The following is a 21,431-nucleotide window of genomic DNA, read 5'->3' as shown; positions in this document are numbered from 1 at the left end:
CAAGCATTCAGTTGGCCATTATCACATTGCCTCACTTAATTTAAGCTCACTTGAAAAGCACTTCATTAGCTGTAAACTACCGTCAAATGTTCTGAGTTCATGAACATTCTAAATAAATGCAAGTGTTTCTTTTGTTAAATTTTATTTTATGCTGTGTTCTATGTATAAGATTAAATTTAAATGTTTTTTCAAACAGGAGTCTCAAATGAGACTGATTTCCAATGGCTTGCTCAACTTCGGTATTACTGGCAAAATGAGAATGTCCGTGTTCACATCATCAACTGTGATGTAAAATATGCTTATGAATATCTTGGTAACTCACCACGTTTGGTAATTACTCCATTGACGGATCGATGCTACCGTACTTTGGTAAGTTCTTAAATGTAGACCACAAACTTGATTCTGTAAATTTAATTTCTCTCTTTTAGGGCAGAAACATGAAATATGTGTAAAGAACTTTTAAGTTTCTTGTAATTTTTGATTTGTGGACTGAAATGGGAAAAGGGTTTTTAAAAATGAAGGATTGTGCAGGGTACTTTTTTTTTGTAAGTGCTATTAACACTGTTATCTGTTCAGCCATGAGCAAAGTTTAGTTGTAGATGAACTGGCACCAAGGGGATATGTCAAATGAGATTCAGGTAGAAGTGAGTAGCTGATTTTTCTGTGGAGTGGAGACAAGTTGGAGGCGACAAAGATCTTTTGCCCGCTAACAGCTATGTTATTGACTCCCAGGTGGCTTGTGGGTTCAAACGATATAGAGAGAAGCCTTTGAACCTCTGATAGGGGAGATGATATCTTTTACTCTGCAGTTTAAAAAACACACCAAAAGCCTGAAGAAAGCAAGTTTTTTTTTCTCAGCAGTTGCTGTAAGCTGTTGCTTTTAATCAAAAAGTCAGAGATTTTATAAATTGTGAACCAGTCATTCTGCACACCCTGCAAGCAAATGAAAGTACCTGGAGAAGAGATCAAGGAACAAAGTTCTGGCAAGACAAAAGAATCATCTCAGCGCACCCTGTTGACAGGGACCATTGAATTTTTTCAGACTAGTTTTTCCAGATAGTTGGAGATAAGTTCGGTGGGGCAGGAGCAGGAGATAAGTTCGGTGGGGCAGGAGCAGGAGATAAGTTCGGTGGGGCAGGAGCAGGAGATAAGTTCAGTGGGGCAGGGCGAACTTATCTCCAACTATCTGGAAACTGCAAAAATGCCATCCCCTATTCCCAATTCCTTCGTCTCTGCCGCATCTGCTCCCATGCTGAGGCATTCCACTCCCGTACATCTCAGATGTCCTCGTTTTTCAAGGACCGCAACTTCCCCCCCTCAGTGGTCGAGAACACCCTCAACATTGCCTCCCACATTTCCTGCAACTCATCCCTCACACCCCGTCCCCACAATAACAACCAAAAAAGAATCCCCCTCGTCCTCACGTACCACCCCACCAACCTCCGGATCCAACGCATCATCCTCATACACTTCCGCCATCTGCAATCCGACCCCACCACCAAAGACATCATTACCTCCCCACCCTTATCTGCTTTCCGGAGGGACCACTCTCTCCGTGACTCCACACCACACTCCCCTCCAGCCCCACCACACCCGGCACTTTTCCTTGCAACCGCAGGAAGTGCTACACCTGCCCCCATACCTCCTCCCTCACCCCCATCCCAGGTCCCAAGAAGACTTTCCACATCAAGCAGATGTTTACCTGCACATCTGCCAATGTGGTATACTGCATCCGCTGTACCCGTTGTGGCCTCCTCTACATCGGGGAAACCATGCGGAGGCTCGGGGACCGCTTTGCAGAACACCTACGCTCGGTTCGCAATAAACAGCTGCACCTCCCAGTTGCGAACCATTTCAACTCCCCCTCCCATTCCTCAGACAACATGTCCATCCTGGGCCTCCTGCAGTGCCACAACATGCCACCCGAAGGTTGCAGGAACAGCAACTCATATTCCGCTTGGGAACCCTGCAGCCCAATGGTATCAATGTGGATTTCACAAGCTTCAAAATCTCCCCTCCCCCTACCGCATCCCAAAACCAGCCCAGCTCGTCCCCGCCTCCCTAACCTGTTCTTCCTCCCACCTATCCTCTCCTCTCACCTCAAGCCGCACCCCCATCTCCTACCGACTAACCTCATCCCGCCCCCTTGACCTGTCTGTCCTCCCTGGAGTGACCTATCCCCTCCCTAACTCCCCACCTACACTCACCTTTACTGGCTCCATCCCCGCCTCTTCGACCTGTCTGTTTCCTCTCCACCTATCTTCTCCTCTATCCATCTTCTATCCGCCTCCCCCTCTCTCCCTATTTATTTCAGAACCTCCTTCCCCTCCCCCATTTCTGATGAAGGGTCTAGGCCTGAAACGTCAGCCTTTCTGCTCCTATGATGCTGCTTGGCCTGCTGTGTTCATCCAGCTCTGCACCTTGTTGCCATTGAATTTTTTATCCAGTTTTCCCCTCTACCTATATTACCAGTGTTTTACTTTTATTTGCATATGTGTGCGCGGGGAGTTTTATAAGGGGGTTAGCATTTTAACTCATAGAGTTATATGTCAAGAGTCGATAGGTATTTACCTATAACAAGAATCTATTTATTTGTAATAAACAGCAATTTTTGTTAAGTACAGAAACCTGGTCCAAGCTTGCTGTTAACCTGGGACTATAAAGACAAGTAAATTGGGGAATTTTGTACACTTGATAAAAATCTTTAACTTTGTGACAACTCTGGGAACAGCAGTGTTTGATTTCCTGTATGCTACCCAATAAGGCATGACACAAATCAAAATGCAGTGTCTTTGTGTAATTTCAGGGTGCCTGTCCAAACGTATAGGAAATACAGAGATCCAGTTGCATGGGATGCACACCTTTTCTGGGAGTTCCCAATTTGACATGCCCACTGTATCTGCACTTTGCAAATCTAATAGCTGCTTGAGGATGGGAACAAATACAAGCTGTTTCTTGGAGTTCCTTGTACTTTAGCTTAGTCGGTGTATAAATGGAGGACAGGATGTCAAATAAATCAAGATGCACCAACTTCTAGCGGGGAGGATTGTGTACCTCATTGGCTGGGTCCAAGGCTGAACCAAGGAATAAAAAACATCTATAATTATTGTGGTTGGGTTCCCCAGAATTGGCAAGAAACATTGGCCATGGGCAAGGAAGTAGTGGGGTTATGTTCAAAATGATGCTGGCCCCTCCTGTCCCTTCAGCATTGACCCCTCAAATTTTGGAAGGTCAACGCTGAAGGACCACCTACAATTGTGATTTATGAATTTTCAATCCTAGAAGCAATGGGTGGCACGGTGGCTCAGTGGTTAGCACTGCTGCCTCACAGAGTCAGGGACCTGGGTTCAATTCTACCCTTGGCGACTGTCTGTGTGGAGTTTGCACATTCTCCCCATGTCTGTGTGGGTTTCTGCTGGGTGCTCAGGTTTCCTCCCATAGTCCAAAGATGTGCTGGTTAAGTGGATTAGCCATGCTAAATTGTCCAGGGGTGTGTAGATTAGGTGGATTAAATATGGGAAATACAGGGTTATGGGTAGGGGGAAGGGTCTGGGTGGGATGCTGTTCAGAGGGGCAATGTGTACTTGTCGGGCTGAATGGCCTGTTTCCATACTGTAGGGATTCTATTATATTAGCAGCTATCAAATTGCTGAATAATTACAAAAAATCTGATTCATAAGAGCAAGGAGCTTCTTTAATCACCTTATCATAAACTAAATAATAGATTGAATCTATTACGTTGTAGTATATCGTTTTTGTTTCCATGCTTTTGTACTTCCATGTGAAATTACGCATTAATGTATTGTAACAGTGGCCAATCCACATGTTTTACAAACCTCTCCCTCTTCTACTTTTGTCATTTCTCTGCTCTTTGTACTCTCACAGATTATCTTTGATTTTATCTTTCTCAATGTACTTTCCTCTGAAATATTCTCCATTTCAATTTAATTTTATAGAGCCTAAACTGAAAGTGCTTATGGTCACAGACTCACTTACCTGAACTTTCACTTCTGATAAATTGCATAACCAATGGGGTCACCCATAATTAGTCCTGCAACACAGAACATCATAATAGTCTTCAAAATAATTCTTAGAATTTCTATATTTTTAAATAATATTATTCTAATTCATTCCAAGCTTTCTATTTGTGTCTATTTATTCAGTATTATCAAGCAAAGGAAAACAGTAACCAACATAATCTGTAAACAAAATAAATATTGCTGTAGTGATGGAATATAAAAATAAGCTACTTGTTACGATTAATCCAGCAGAGGCTTACGTGTTACCTGATCTTCATTTGTTGATGACTTTAGTTTATCCATTATTTCAATATATTTTCTCTACATTGATACTTGCAAATTCTTCATATTAATGATTATAATTTAAACACCTTTGTAATTTAGTGTGAAAATAATGGATGGATGTGATCATGTACTAATTATCCATTAATTTATGGCACAAAATAAAGGTTCTTTATAAGGCATGTGGAGTAAGAAGCTTACATTTTATAGATTGAAGACATATTTTGCGATGTTGTTAAGATTACTATCTTCTTTACAGATTGGAGCCTTTTTTCTGAACTTGGGTGGTGCTCCTGAAGGCCCAGCAGGGACAGGAAAAACAGAATCAGTTAAAGACTTGGCAAAGGCAGTTGCTGTACAATGTGTTGTCTTCAACTGCTCCGATGGACTGGACTATATTGCTATGGGAAAGGTAATCAGTCATTCAGAAACTTATTCATGATATTGTTGAAGCTCATTGAAATTAAAGTGTTAGATTATCGAACTGTGGTTGGGAAGCCCAAACTGCTGTCAAAGCTTCACTTGTGAGTGAAATAAAGTCTTGTTTTATTTAACTTAGAAATATTCTAAACCACTTTATATAGGTTTTTCCCAATTAACCTGTTCAGGGATGTAATTGACAACATCAGAAGCAAGGTGGAACTTGATCCCATGCGTCTTGGTCCATAGCTGGGGATATTACTGCTGCACCACAAGAGTCTGTAAAACATTTCATATACAATTACTTTGAAGTGTAATGCCTGTTGGCATGAAACTAAATATTGCCACTTATGGTATTGTTTTATTGCACATGTTTGCGAAGAGGTGAATTAGTTTGTTTGTCTTTATTTTGGCTAAGAGAATATTGATCAGCACATTAAGCTAATAGTTCTTCTTTAAACAATATTATGAGATCGCAAATGTTCTGTGAAACCTTGCAGAACATTGGTGTAATATTTTTATCTACAGGATGGCATGCCTAAGAGTCCAGTACTCTGTTAGTTCTGAATTGGAATATTAGAGTTGATCATGCTCAAACCTCTGAACTATGATTTTTACCTTACTTTTCTGACCTGGAGTGAGAGTGCAACAATGTCAGCTGTCACTATCAGCTCCTGACCCCATTACAATTGGCTCAAACTCTTTCAAAAAAGAGCTGAATTCCAGTGGTGAGCTGAAAGTGATAGCCCTTGACATCAAGGTCATATTTGACTAAATGAGGCAATAAGGAGCCCTTGCAAAACTGGAATCAGTGGGTATCAGGCAGCAAACTTATACTTGGCACATAGGAGGGTGGTTATGGCTATTGGAAGTGAGTCATTTCAGCGCCAGGACATCTCTGTAGGAGTTCCTCGGGGTAGTGTACTAGGCCCAAACATCTTCAGCTACTTCCTCCAACATAAGATCAGAAGTGGGGATGTTCACCGATAATTCAATGGTGGTACTATCTTTGAAACACTCCACTATTGACACCGTTTGGGTTACCATTGACGAGAAACTCAACTGGACTCACCACAGATGATTATTTCCTTTTTCATTTAACTTAACCAAGGTAGACAGGATTGTGAAGAAGGCGTTTGGTATGCTTGCCTTTATTGGCCAATGCATTGGGTATTGGAGTTGGGAAGTCATGTTGCAGCCATACAGGACATTGGTTAGGCCACTTTTGGAATACTGCATTCAGTTCTAGCCTCCCTGTTATAGGAAAGATGTTGTGAAACTTGAAAGGATTCAGAAAAGATTTACAAGGATGTTGCCAGGTTTGGAGAGTTTGAGCTAAAGGGAGAGGCTGAACAGGCTGGGGCTATTTTCCTGGAACGCAGAGGCTGATGGGTGACCTAAGAGAGATTTATAAAATCACAAAGGGGATGGATAGAGTGAAAAGCCAAGGTCTTTTTCCTGAGGTGCAGGAGTCCAAAACTAGAAGGCATAGGTTTAAGGTGAGAGGGGAAAGATTTAAAAGGGACATAAGGGGCAACTTTTTCACGCAGAGGGTGTTGTGTATATGGAATGAGCTGCTGGAGGAAGTGGTGGAGGCTGGTGCAATTACAACTTTTAAAAGGCATCTGGATGGGTATATGAATAGGAAGGGTTTAGAGAGATATGGGCCAAATACTGGCAAATGGACTAGATTAATTTAGGATATCTGGTTGGCATGGACGAGTTGGACAATAGAATCTGTTTACATACTGTACAGCTCTATGAATCTATGACTCTAAGTACTTAACACACTTCAACTTTGCAGTATTCCTGACAAAATAATATAAATATGACAAAATAAAATAGCTTTGACAAGTTTATTTTGTTCCCTTCAGTTTTTTAAAGGATTGGCCTCCTCAGGTGCCTGGGCATGTTTCGATGAATTTAATCGTATTGAGCTGGAAGTATTATCTGTAGTAGCTCAGCAAATTCTTTGCATCCAAAGAGCAATCCAAAACAATCTTGAGGTTTTTCTGTTTGAGGGAACTGAGCTACGACTGAATCCAAACTGTTTTGTTGCTATTACCATGAATCCAGGATATGCAGGACGCTCTGAATTACCTGACAATCTTAAGGTATTCATTATTTTGTTTGGATGCTGTACTTGTGGGTTTGTTGCTGGTTCATTTATTATTTCTGGATACCATTTAATTGAACACTCTAGCTCAACCATGGATCTGCTTGTAGCATAATCTGGTTGGTGAGCATGAGTTTTTGAGAGTGGCCATGATTGAAATGTGCAAGGAATAGACTAATCCTTAACTGAGTTATTGTATGTAGGCAAGTTGGAGTTGGAAAATTAGCTCAGTTTAAGTTGTATCAAGATAGCTGCTGTTACAATCTTGGCTGAAGTTATTACTGGACAAGTCAAATCCCAGACTGAAATTTTGCTTGATAAATGTTATTTTGTTTTATTGGTTTTAATGAGGTGGTCTTTCACTGAAACACAAACATGCAATGCTGCAGATTTAGGTTTAGCAATGAAACAAAAGTTCACTTCTATTTCACTTTCATTTCTTTTGATTATAGACCAAACAATTTATGTCAAACAAACATTTAAAGATTCCAAAGTACGTGATAAAAATACAATCCTATTACTGCCAACAGCATCCGTTACATTACTCAAACATCAGCAAGAAGTCCCTTCTCTATCCCACATAGTGTTTCACTTAGCTGTGGCTTCAGTTTGCTGCTGTGAGAATCTGATAGCTTCTTGATTCAAGATATGACTGAGTATAAGGGCAGCATGGTGGCTCAGTGGTTAGCACTGCTGCCTCATAGCGCCAGGGACACGGGTTTGATTCCAGCCTCAGGTGCCTGTCTGTGTGGAGTTTGCACATTCTCCCTATGTCTGCGTGGGTTTCCTCCCACAGTCCAAAGATGCTAAATTGCCTGTAGTGTTCAGGGATGTGTAGATTAGGTGGATGGGTCTGAGAGCTGGTGTGGACTTGTTGGGCCAAAGGACCTGTTTCCACACTGTAGGGATTCTATGATGATAAATTTTTCTCAGTCATAAATAATCCCTTCAGAGTTTTAACCAGTCATTTCATAGAATCCCTACATTGTGGGGACAGGCCATTCAGCCCGACAAGTCCACACCAGCTCTCTGAAGAGCATCCCACCCAAACTTACCCCCTACCCTACCCCTGCAACCCCCTTGGCTAATTGACCTAACTTACACATCCCTGGACACTATGGGCAATTTAGCATGGCCAGTCCACCTAACCCACACATTTTTGGACTGTGGGAGGAAACCTACGCAGACACAAGGAGAATGTGCAAACTCCACAGAAATAGTCACCTGAGTTTGGAATTGAACCCAGGTCCCTGGCACTGTGAGGTAGAAGTGCTACCCTCTAAGCCACCATGCCACCCATTTCTGCTGTGAAAATTTTACTAGACTTCTTACACCAAGGTAACCTATTTTTAACAAGTCTAAACAATCAGCTGCTTTACACATCCAGATATAGCCAAGACTTCTGCAGAACTGCCCAAATTAAAAAAATCTTTCAAGCTGGTGGGGGGGGGGATTTCCCCAGGACCTCCAAAAATTCCAAAATATTTTAGCAGAAATTGTAATGCCCTATGCTGTTTAATATTGTTTGTTCATAACTTGTGAGTATTTCTTTAGCTATGTGATATGTTTTTAAAAAAAGTCTGAGAAAGATAAATTTGGAGGTGAATAGAAATGTGTTTACATTGGGAGAGTTTATGAATATATTGTTTGTAACGGTATTGGAAGGAGATTAAATAGTAACAGATGATAGCCAAACCCAAAATGTCAATGTTTCTTTCAGGTTCTATTTCGGACCGTAGCTATGATGGTCCCTAACTATGCATTGATAGCTGAAATCTCTCTCTACTCATATGGCTTCCTCAATGCCAAACCATTGTCTGTTAAAATAGTGATGACCTATAGGTTATGTTCAGAACAACTTTCATCACAATTTCACTACGATTATGGCATGCGTGCCGTGAAAGCTGTTTTAGTAGCAGCTGGCAACCTGAAGCTGAAGTTCCCTACAGAGAATGAAGATGTTCTGGTAAGTTGTGAAAAGCATACATTTAAGATAATGAACAAAATAGTGTAGATGTTGACAATTTGAAATCAAATCATTTAAAATGCTGGAAACCCATCACTAAACCAGGTAACATCTAAAGAGAGAAACAAAATACAAGGTTAAGTGGGAATATATACATTTATTTGAGATAAATCTTATCAATACATAAATCACTATCAAAATCCAGTAAGAACCACACAACAATTTTTTTCTTGAAAGCTGTGAAGCAGATGTGGCTCGTCATGAACAATTTTAGAGGACAGACAGTAGGGTGAATATTCCTCCAGTCTGTGTTAATTCAACATTGTTTAAATTATACAACTCTGGAGGCCTTTCTCTCTCAATGATGCTCCACAGCTACAAAGCTGAGAAAATAACTTATTATATTAAGAACTTTTATCTCACTGAAGAGAATTCAGGCCAGTCCACATCCGAACATCTGTTCTGAAAACTCTGCTCATATTAGGCAGAGAAATTCCACTATCGCAATTGAGGCAATCCACAATATTATAAAGCAATCAACAATATTCTCAATAAAACAAACTACAGTATACTTTTAAAAAGTAAATTTGCCTCATCACTTAATGTTAGAGGATCATTTAAAAAAATCTAAGATCCAAATCTTTGACACATTTTGTTTTCAGACTAACAAGCAGGAGAGAAACATTGCCTCTGCCAAGCATAGCGACATAGATAGGAGCAGGAGGAGGCCATTCGGCTCTTCGAACCTGCTCCGCCATTCTTCAGGATCATGGCTGATCATCCAACTCAATAGCCTAATCCTGCTTTCTCCCCATAACCTTTGATCCCATTCGTCCCAAGTGCTATGTCTAGTCGTCTCTTGAATACATTTTGGCATCAACTACTTCCTGTGGTAATGAATTCCCTAGGCCCACCAGCCTTAAATGGATGGCAGAGGTAATGACATGGCACTGAAAAACAGATAAACTACCACCTTTAACTTCATAGAGTTGTTTTTCTATTTTGGCGTTAGGATTTGGTGGGATCTAATGAAAAAACTTTGTGGGTTAAGTAATCCAAATTAACATATTTATTAGCAGTAATATATATATTAAGCAGTGATAAATATATGTAAAGCAGTAGAATATGTATATAGCACTAAATGCATAAAACAGTAAATGTATATTGACAACGAGTCTCATTCCCTTGTGCCTGTCGGGGACCCTTCTTAATGACGGCTGGTCTTGAGAATTCAGGGTTCCTGGCACTGTTCAAGATCCCAGTCCAAGATGAAGTCAAACAGCAAGTAACAAATACATTAAGTTGGCAAAAAGTCTCACTGCCTTCTTACATCCCAGCCTGAGGTGAAGCCCACTGAATTAAGCAAAGTCCTTAACATAGTATGATTCTGAATCTAAGATTGTATGCTGTATCACCATTTCAAGGACTTTAAGTACTGTTCCAGACGTTCCAGAAAAATATCTCCAGGTGGCTTCATGTGAGGGGCCCAATAGGACAGTTCTGACACAGTTTAGTGTCACTTGGTTACCTCTCATTCAAAACAGGTTGTTTTGCATGATTCTATTTTCTACATAATTTAACTTTATTTCAATTGCTTGTTGTCATGACCAGTTAATCCTTAGTGATTAACCTGTAATGATCTGCTTTGAAGATATCGTTTTTAAGTCTACTGTTATAAAGCGGAGGGCAACTCCTCTCTGATAACAAAAGCCAAAACACCCAGAGAAGCTCACCTCACTTCATAATCTGTTAAAGGAAGCCTGAAAATTGGTATAACCTGCCTCTTTCCTCCAAATCTGTTTTAAAGGGGAGGTTAAATGAAATGAACTCCTGGCAGTCACTCTGTAATCAACAAGTAACAATTTATTTATCTAACTCTAACAGTGAACAAATTACAGAACTACTAACAAACCAGACAATTCCACCCTCAACTATTAACTATTCCTGAATAAAACAGAATTCTAATGGTATGTGTTCCAATAGATAAAAGTACCACTTATATAAACCAAATTAATAAAAAAAACTTGAAAACTTAGTCTTTTGAAATTACAGCCAAGGTATGTCTCCCAGAATGTTCAGTGCCTTTGCCTCTGTTCTTTAGTCAGGAATTCCTTTCTCTGTCAAATTCTTGTGTCTGGAATGTCAGCCAAGAGTGCCGCTGTACTTTTTAGTCAGATGATATTTGCCTGAGAGCTTAGAATTCTGTGAGAGCAGTGATTTTCTCTTTTGGGCTGCTGGTTGTTAACTCTAAGAGACGGCAGTTGCTCTCACACTGATTTTCAAATATTCTCTTCTTTTATATCCTTGATGACCTTCAATTTCTTATAATAGGATTGGTCCTGGGTTATCAAAAACCATCAGGTTTAAATTTAATTGGTTTTTAGTCTCTAAGTGCCTGGTTTAAATTAATTAGCTGATGTTCAAACTGGGTGCCTTATTAACAAAACAAAACGACTGCCTGGGTTGCTTACCATACAGTCTTTTGATACAAATATTTCAATTTCAGGAACTCTGTTTGCCTGCTGCTGCTCACAGACATTTTTTTAAATCTCCAAGCCTAGAAAAAACACATAATCTCTTAAAGGGACCACATACTGTTTCCACCCCTATCATTTTACAAATAAATCCTAATGTCCTGTCTTCCAATCCACAAGTACTCTACTCAACCTTATAACACAATCACTACAGGTGTTCTTTGAGATCAGGCATTCAAGTTGTATAAGAGTAGTTAAGAATAAAACCATTGTACTGCTATGTAAAAATATAGTTATAAATGATTATTCACATAAGTATGGAAACACATGTTCCATTATTCAGTGATAGCTTAGAAATTTTTCCCTTGGTTCACTCCTGAAAGGTCAGGTTCTAACTTTAGGCTAGGTCCCTTAGTTCTAGATATCCCAGCCAGTGGAAATAGTTTCTATCTATCTGATGTAAGGATCTACATAACCTTAAACTTCCTGTATTTCATCAAGTACAAGTTCTTAGAATTATTTTTGTTTTTCATTCAGATTGAGATAATAAATTGCTTTATATCTTAGTGTATTTGTTTGTATAACTTGAAAACAATATTTCCATTTTGTCTTTAGTTGCTGCGATCAATTAAGGATGTGAATGAGCCCAAGTTCTTGTCACATGATATTCCATTGTTTAATGGTATAACAAGTGATCTATTTCCAGGTGTTGAACTTCCTGAAGCTGACTACCGGGTAGGAGTTTTATCAAAGGTTATGCAATTTCAATAAAACAAAACAGAATATTAAATTTATTGTTGTAAGAAGGCATGAGAAAGTCCCTTCGAAGATTGTTTCCTTTGACCCAGGGTCCTTCTTAATGCCTATATATTTTTGAAAAGTTACTTCCGCTCCTTTACTATCTTTTATGTTCTCACATTCTTTACCTTTGATAGGTAAATTAACTCTTGTTTTTTTTTTAACAATGTAGCTCTTCCTCGAGTGTACTGTTGAATGCTGCAATAAGCAGAGTGTCCAGCCAGTGAAGCCTTTCCTGGCTAAAATGATCCAAACCTATGAAATGATGATTGTAAGACATGGGTGAGTGAGAACAAAGTGTTTCAGCTTTATATAAAATAAGATAAGTAATTTCTGGGCATATCTTGATTATTTGTGATAACTCTTCAAAAGCAAATGTAACAATTTTTTGCTATGTGTAACACAATTACAATTTGCATTTATACTGTACTTTTCATGGAGTATAACTTCTAATTAGGTTATCACTGAAGAGAAAATGAAAACTGAATAGTACAAAAAAATTAGATTGAAGAGACAAAAATATACTCAGAGCAGAATTTTAATAAAACGTATGAAAGCGAGGAGACAACAGCAATGATGAATCATTCACATTGGGTGTGTGTGTGTGCTCCACAGAAGCCACTTTCCCGTAACCATTTATTTACATGTGGAGAGTCCTTGATACTGAGCTTCCTCAAAGCCAGCTCTAAGTGAACAGAACCCCTGACACTCCTGTTCATACCTGTCAGCCAGGGCTCCCTGCTTGAACCAGATTAACAGCCCCAGTCAGGGAACTCATATTCTGAGGTCTACCTGGCTGACTTCTTTACAATCACTATATCCCTCCCCCTCTGAATCTGAGGACATAGGCTTGTTCTTTTTCTTGTAGTTCCTCCTGGGGCGTTTTAGCACCAGGTGAGGTTCCTCCAATTCCGCCTCTGACACGGGTGGCGTAAATCACAGGAGCTCACCTCTTGTGCCCAGAGCATCTCAGAAGGAATTTGTTCTCTTCTTCAGGTGGCAAAAGTGCTGAGGTGGCAACATCTGCCGTGTGTATCTCAAATTCTGAGGTATCTTCAAGACTTGATGGAAAGGAAGAACCCACAGTTTCTGGAACAGTCGGAAAGGCAGTCAAGGAGCTGGGCATGTTATACTCCTGCACTGTTTGCGAGTTTGCCCCTTTCATGAATTCCATGGACTTGTTTAAGATTGTTGCACCTACCCAAACTTTATATGTCACTGGACCTGACCTCGCATCAACCATGCCTCTTACCCATGCAGGGCTATTCCCGTGGTTCCTTCACCAAAATTTGTTCCCCTGAACTAAATTGTCTGTCTTGATTAGCAGAATCTTGTGTACAGCATTGCCATTACAGATGCAACCCTTCCCCAGATTCGGGAAGATCAGGTTTAATGTGGTGCAGAGTCATCTTCCCATTAGCAACTTTGCTAGAGCTATCCCTGTAGTTGCCTGAGGGCTGGTCCTATAATCAACCGAGACAGTTTGGTAGCTAGTGAAGCTGTAGGCTGTTTCTTTAAGCCTACCTTCAAAGTTTGGACTGGTGTTTGTACCAAACCATTGGGTGATGGACGGTATGGAGCTGTCATTATATGATGAATAACATTCAACTTTCATAAATACTCAAATTCACCGCTGATAAAGAATGGCATGTTATCTGTGACCAACATTTCCAGGATAAAGGCAGTAGGAGTATACTTAAGAGGGAAATCAGAAGGGCGAAAAGGGGATATGAGATAGCTTTGGCCAATACGGTTAAGAAGAATCCAAATGGATTCTACAAATACATTAAGGACAAAAGGATAACTAGGGAGAGAATAGGGCCCCTTAAAGATCCTCATGGTTGCCTGGGTGGAACCGCAGGAGATGGGGGAGATACTAAACAAGTATTTTGCATCGGTATTTACTATGGAGAAGGATAGAGAAGATAGAGAACATGGGAAATAAATAGCAACATTTTGAAAAATGTCCATACTACAGAGAAGGAGGTGCTGGATGTCTTAAGTTGCATAAAAGTGGATAAACCCCCGGGACCCTGATCAGGCGTACCCTAGAACTCTGTGGGAAGCTAGGGATGAGATTGCTAGGCCCCTTGTTGAGATTTGTATCATCGATAGCCACAGGTGAGGTGCCCGCAGACTGGAGTTGGCTAACATGGTGCCACTATTTAGGAAAGGTGGTAAGGAAAAGCCAGAGAACTATAGACTGGTGAGCCTGACATCAATGGGCGGCAAGTTGTTGAAGGGAATCCTGATGGACAGGATTTACATGTATTTGGAAAGACAAGGACTGATTAAGGATAGTCAACATGGCTTTGTGTGGAAAAATCGTGTCTCACCAACTTGATTTGAGTTTTTTTGAAGAAGTAATGAAGAGAATTGATAAGGACAGACCAGTGGTCGTGATCTATATGGACTTCAGTAAGGCGTTCGACAAGGTTCTTTATGGCAGACTGGTTAGCAAGGTTAGATCACATGGAATACAGGGAGAACTAGCCATTTGGATACAGAACTAGCTCTACGGTAGAAGAGAGAGGGTGGTGGTGGAGGGTTGCTTTTCAGACTGGAAGTCTGTGACCAGCAGTGTGCCACAAGGATCGGTGCTGGATCTATTGTTTTTCGTCACTACTATAAATGATTTGGATGTGAACAAAGGTGTGATTAGTAAGTTTGCAGAATATACCAAAATTGGAAGTGTAGTGGATAGCGAAGAAGGTTACCTCAGAGTACAACAGCATCTTGATCAGATGGGCCAATGGCTTGACAAGTGGCAGATGGAGCTTAATTTAGATAAATGTGAGGTGCTGCATTTTGGAAAGGCAAATCAGGGCAGGACTTGTACATTAATGGTGAAGTCCTAGGGAGTGTTGCTGAACAAAGAGACCTTGGAGTGCAGGTTCATAGTTCCTTGAAAGTGGAGTCGCAGGCAGAAAGGATAGTGAAGAAAGTGTTGGGTATGCTTGTCTTTACTGGTCAGTGCATTGTGTATGGGAGTTGGGAAGTCATGTTGCAGCTGTACAAGACATTGGTTAGGCCACTATTGGAATGGTGCATGAAATTCTGCTCTCCCTGCTATAGGAAGGATGTTGTGAAACTTGGAAGGTTTCAGAAAAGATTTACAAGGATGTTACCAGGGTTGGAGGGTTTGAGATGTAGGGAGAAGCTGAATAGACTGGGGCTATTTTTTCTGGAGCGTCAGAGGCTAAGGGGTGACCTTATAGAGGTTTAAAAATCATGAGGGGCATGGATAGGGTAAATAGTTAAGGTCTTTTCCCTGGGGTGGGGGAGTCTAAATCTAGAGGGCATAGGCTTAAAGTGAAAGGGAAAAGATATAAGACAAACATAAGGGGCAACGTTTTCACACAGAGGGTGGTGCAATTATGGAATGAACTGCCAGAAGTGGTGGGGGCCGGTACAATTACAACATTTAAAAGGCATCTGGATGGGTATATAAATAGCAAGGGTTTGGAGGCATATGGGCCAAATGCAGGCAGATGGGACTAGATTTATTTAGGATATCTGGTTGGCATGGACGAGTTGGACCCAAGGGTCTGTTTCCATACTGTATATCTCAATGAGAATGAGTCCGTCTATTGCAGCAGATACATGCAGTTTTTCTATCATTTTCCCCATGTTTGACGAATGGATTCTATGCACGTTCAGTCACTTTGAGTGGCCATCCACATGACTAAGGACATGAAAGGACCTGCGTAGTTGTAACCGAGTCCAGCTTTTACCTGGCCATTCGTACGAACGTTGGGGAGCTGCTGGTGGTATGTTTTGTCCTTATTGGCTCTCTGGACACTGCCCCACAAATGCAGCTTTGACTGTATCCAACCCTGGCTACCAGACAACACTTCTTGCCAACATCTTCAATTTGGAAACCCTTGGATGACCGTGGTGGAGTTCAGCCAGTATCTGGCAGCAACCTTTGCTCAGTACAATCACTGTTGCTCCCCATAATAATATTCAGTCCTCTATTGTGATATGGTCTCTCCAGGTCCAAAAAGGTTTCAGTTCTGATTGTGACGGCCTTTGATTTCCCGCATCACTGCCAGTTTTTTCAGTTTTGCCAGGACCAGATCTTTCTGCGTCCAAAGTCTGATATTGTCAGCTGTGACTGGAAATGTGTCCAGAAAATTTAAAACCATTGAACCACCTCCCACTAGCAGATACACTGACAGTGGTACTGCCACTGGAATAGTCTGCAATGTATCTGCATTTGCTACTTGGCCTCCTGGATGATGTTCCAACCTATAATTATACACACTTAGTATTAGAGCCCACTGCTGAATTCAGTCTGAAGCTATGTGCAGTACTGCCTTGTCCTCTTTAAACATACCTTGCAGGGGTTTGTGGTCTGTTACTATTACAAATTTACACTGGTAAAGGTATTGATGGAATATGCTGACTCCAAAAATGACCTTCTTTCTCTATCTGGGCGTATTTACGCTCGGTATTGGCCAAGTTGTGGATGCATATACTATGGGCCTTCCTCTCCATTGAGCCACCTGTGAGCTAATACCATTCCAGTGCCATACAGGGAGGCATCGCATGTCAGTACCAGATCTCGCTTGGAATCATAGTGAGCCAACAACTTAGAGCATGATAGCTATTTCTTCACTTCCATGAAAGCTATGGCTTGGCTACATGACCATTTCTAAGGCTGACCCATTTTTGAGAGTTGATGCAAAGGTGCCAGGATGGATACCAGGTTATGTATGAACTTTCTGTACTAATTTTCTAACCCAAGGAAAGATCTAAGCTCTCGTACAGACGTCGGAGCTGGGCATTTTTACTCACCCTAACTTTATCTTCCAATGGATGTAACCTGGTCTTGTCAACTCTGTAGACCGAGTAGGTTACTTGGGATGCCTGGAACACATATTCTTCCCTTCTCAGGTGTACGCCTACCTGGAAGAAATGTCTAAAAACGATGTCCAAGTTCTCTAAGTGCTCCTTAATGGTCTTCCCTGTTATCCGCACGTCGTCTAGATAAATGTCGACGTGGGGTATACCTTGTAAAATGTTGTCCATCATCCACTGAAAAATTGCACAGGCTGGTGATACCCCAAAAGGCAGTCTTGTATATGGGTACAAATAGTATTAAGTATAGCATACTTCTTGGAATCCTCATCTAACTGCAACTCCAAGTATGCATGGCTCATGTCCAGCTTCGTGACAGACAGACCTCTGCCATATAAATTTTTGGCATATAAATCCTCTATGCAAGGGATTGGGTATATATCCAGGTGCGAAAAGTGGTTTACTGTTTGTTTAAAATCCTCACAAAGGTGAGTCGACTCATTGGGCTTCACAGTTTGTATGACCGGTGCTACCCATTCTGCAAACTGGACTGATTTGATGATTCTTTTGCTTTCCAGTGTTCTGGTTTCTGCCTCTACTTTTGCCTGTAAGGCAAATGTGACTGGGTAGGTCTTACACAATCGTGAAATTGATTCCTGGTCAACATGCAAGATTGCCTTGGCTCATTTGATAATCCATAGATTATCCTGACAAACATCTGGGTATTTATTTAGAACATCACTCAGGCAGCTATTTTCTAATTGAAAAATGTTGAGGCAATCTAGGTGAATCTTTCTCAACCAATTTCACAACATCAAGCCTGGGCCTGAGCCTTTTACTACCATCAGTGGTAACTGAACCAGCTGATTCTCATAAGAGATTGAAACCGAAGTTGCACCCTTTAATCTGTAAAGGTTGCCCGGTATTGGTTCTCTGTCTAGCTGAGACTGTGTGCAACCTAAGGCTTGGAGTCCAGAGTGAATTTTGTTAAAGACTGGTTCTGTGATCATTGAAATGGCCAAGCCAGTATCGACCTCCATTACAACCGAGTGACTTTTTAACCAGATGATTATTTTGATTGGTTCTGATTTTGATGTTGTTAAGCAACTTAATTGTGTCAACCCAGATGAAGGTGGACTTTCCAGGGTGTGCACTCTCCTGGATTCTGGCCTATGAGGTTTGATACACCATATAGGTCTAGTGGGACTCTTCTGCTGTCTCGAGTCCGCAAACCAGCAACAACTACAATGGTTTGCTGGCCCAGATCCTGAAGAAAATGTTAACCGTTTGGTGGAGGATTGGCTTTGTTTTGGGGTTTTACTGTGGGCTGACCTCTGTTCAGGATATGTCCTGAGTGAGACTATGCAATTGCCTTCACTCAAGTGGTGTTCCCCAAACTCAGTCGGACTGGTGGGGTTGTTCACTTTCATCAGAATACCCTGCAGCTCATATGCTCCACTAGTGCCTGTTTGAAGTCCATTTGGGCTTCAGGTACTAGGTGCTTTTGCGTGGTTACATCATTAATCCCACATACCAAAACGGTCTCTCAGCATCTCATTAAGGGTTAAACCAAAGTCACATGCCTCTACTAGTCGTCTTACCTTGTCAAAAATCCCAGATTCGCTTGGTTCTTGAATTGCCAAGTAAAGCACATAGCGTTCCAGAATTAGAGGAGACTTGATTTCATAATATTCCTTAACTAAATCCATCAATTCTTGAAAGATTTTAGTAATTGGTGTCTCAGAGAAAGTTAGTCTCCTGATAACTGAGAAAGCTGCAGGTCCAAAAGATATCAAGGGAATTACTCATTGCTTTTCATCTGCACCAATGTCATTTGCCCTGAAAAAAATAATGCATTCTTTCCACATACTGGGCCCTGTCTTTGACGGCAAGATTAAATGAGTGAAGTTTCCCAAATAATGGCATGATGCCAGAAATGCTTGCACCAACTTAAAGGCAGCTGTTGCGAGTGAATTTCTTCAGGAGTATGCTTTTCTCTCATAGCCACTGAAATTAGTCCACAGAGGCTGGTATCCTGTCACCAAATCACCCTTTATTTACACATGGAGAGTTGTTGACACTGATCCAGCTTCCTCAAAGCCAGCTGTCAGACTGAACAGAACTCTAATCTCCTGTTCATATCTATCAGCCAGGGCTTCCTGATTGAACCTGTTAACCTGGTCCAATCAGGGAACTCATATTCTATGAGGTCCATTTTGCTGAACTCGTTACAATCACTACGCTCTGCAGTAAAACTCATATGAAACCTTGCCCTCCAGGCTGCAGGCACCTATGTGATTCTACCTCCCATGTCACTACAGGTCACTTATCTCCAAACAAACTCTAATTACAGATTCCACCTTAATTCTGTGCACTAAAGAATATACAATGCCAGCATTTGAGCTGGTGCCTGTCCATGTAAGGTCACATAACAGTGTTTTATCAACATCAATTTCCTTCTGCTCTTGGACTTCATGCTGCTGTACCACTGCTTGGTCACATAGTGGTTTTTGGTATCTGAAAAGAGAAACGCACAAGGGTGAGAGAAAAGTGTAAGCAAGAGATCCAGGTTTATACAAGCTGCAGTTTGAATATCAAAAGAAATTGTGGATGTGGGGAAGTATCGATAAAGTAGGAACAAATAATCATCATCTTCTACGATTTTAATCACACCGCAGATCACAGCCTTAGTTACATCCAGTCAATTGACAACCAGATCCCATCTCTTTGTGTTTTGCGGACACATAATCATGCCTGGCTCCTACTGGTTGGGTGTTGCCATTCAAAGTTATGTACCACCTTATCTTGAAAGAGAAAGGAGAACGTGGCAGTGATTTATATCTTATCTTTTAAAATCTTTTAAGCTTCAGCCCTTTAATAAGAGCCATCTCATTGGTATCTAAGCAATAGTACTCTCCCACTTCAAACCAATTAAATTGTTTAGCTATTCTCCCAATGGTCTGGGGATCAGTTTACTTTCCCCGCAGTGTGTTTGCTGGAATATGGACCATGGTTCTGGTGATAAACAATTGAGTCAGGATTGCAAAATTATTGCCTTAAAGCAAAATTCATCGACAAAAGTTAAACATCATTCATCTACATGTTATCAAAGATTTCTTGTTAAGATAAATAAATGGGTAATCCTACGATGGGATCTCTTAATTCGATGATTTGACTATTTAAAATCTGAAATTGAAAACAAGACACCAAAAAAGAAGAAATTGGAAAACATATAATATATCACTGTGCAAAACAAACTGTCAGATTATTTCTGTTTTTTCCATTGAACAGATTCATGCTTGTTGGGGAGCCTTTTGCTGGAAAGACCAAGATTTTGCATGTGTTGGCAGACACACTGACACTTATGAATGAACGTGGTTTGAATGAAGAGGAAAAAGTTATTTATCGTACTGTAAACCCTAAATCAATTACCATGGGCCAGCTATTTGGACAGTTTGATCTAGTTTCACATGAGGTAGGTGGAATATATTATTTATTTTGGAAATTGATAACTTATGATACCTTATCTGTCTCCATGCTTGAAAAAGAAGAACAAAAAATAAATTTTAAAATAATGGCTAAATATTCTACATACATTTGTAATGATTTTGACTCTGTTCAATTTTTTTTGTTCCCATTAATGGATGCTTACTAAATATTAGAAATGTTCCTTTTTGCAGAATTTTGTACATCAATCACTAGGTCAGGAATTAAGATCTGTTCATCTAGTTAATTGCTTTATTGAAATTTGAGTTTCTGTAATTTGCAAACAAACAAACAAGGAATCAGCAATTTATTTTGTATTTTTGGGAGCACGTGTGTGTTAACATGTTCAGGAGCCTCACTAGTACCTGACATGAATATTTGCCATTAGGTGACTGTGTTTTTGAAAAGCATAATTTTAAAACTGTATTTATTTAAAATCTTATCAAATGGACATTTAGCAGATTTAGGTCAAGTCTGTCTAAACAAGATCAACATTTTTTTGTGAATTCCAAGATATTTTTTCCAAAAGTTACATGACAGTAGGCAAATAAGAAGGGAAGATGACATATTTCTAAACTTCTTACAATGACCTAACACCCTAGAAATGCTCAAGGTGATCACAGACACACTCTCTCTGGGAAAAATGTATTTGGCCTTAACGTAACTAAGTCAGCAACATTGAAAAATGGCAACGTGAGTCAAATGATGAGGTGAATGAAAATGCAATCCAAAATTATGATTCATATTTGTATCTAGAATAGTTTTGCTCGTAATTGAGCAAATTAACAGACTTATATTTTATGACTGGTGTTCACTGGACTTTACTTTTCCAAAATCTACAGTGGACTGATGGCATTGTTGCAAATACCTTCCGAGAATTTGCTTCTGCAGACACTCCAGATCGTAAATGGGTGATATTTGATGGACCTATTGATACCCTATGGATTGAAAGCATGAACACAGTTCTGGATGATAATAAGAAGGTAAATCAGTTTTTCATCACAAATACACATTCAGATCGATCTTGGACTAAATATTTTTATGATTTGAATTTTTCAACTAAAAGC

General features: G+C 40.4%; 1 protein-coding gene across 1 annotated transcript in view; it reads left to right on the top strand.

Annotated features, from left to right (window-relative positions):
• dnah12 (dynein, axonemal, heavy chain 12) overlaps positions 1 to 21,431 on the top strand; it is a 265,038-nt gene that overhangs the window by 99,367 nt on the left and 144,240 nt on the right. The window contains exons 22-29 of the mRNA XM_048606726.1: positions 197 to 369; positions 4,561 to 4,713; positions 6,596 to 6,835; positions 8,558 to 8,803; positions 11,893 to 12,012; positions 12,248 to 12,357; positions 20,170 to 20,353; positions 21,207 to 21,347. Coding sequence (XP_048462683.1) covers positions 197 to 369; positions 4,561 to 4,713; positions 6,596 to 6,835; positions 8,558 to 8,803; positions 11,893 to 12,012; positions 12,248 to 12,357; positions 20,170 to 20,353; positions 21,207 to 21,347 — 1,367 coding nt within the window. The remainder of the gene's footprint in view (positions 1 to 196; positions 370 to 4,560; positions 4,714 to 6,595; positions 6,836 to 8,557; positions 8,804 to 11,892; positions 12,013 to 12,247; positions 12,358 to 20,169; positions 20,354 to 21,206; positions 21,348 to 21,431) is intronic.

This window comes from Rhincodon typus, chromosome 16 (assembly GCF_021869965.1).
Source record: "Rhincodon typus isolate 14 chromosome 16, sRhiTyp1.1, whole genome shotgun sequence".
Classification (NCBI taxonomy): Eukaryota; Metazoa; Chordata; class Chondrichthyes; order Orectolobiformes; family Rhincodontidae; genus Rhincodon; species Rhincodon typus.
Note: the sequence above shows the minus strand (reverse complement) of the source record. Positions and strands in the feature narration are given on the sequence as shown.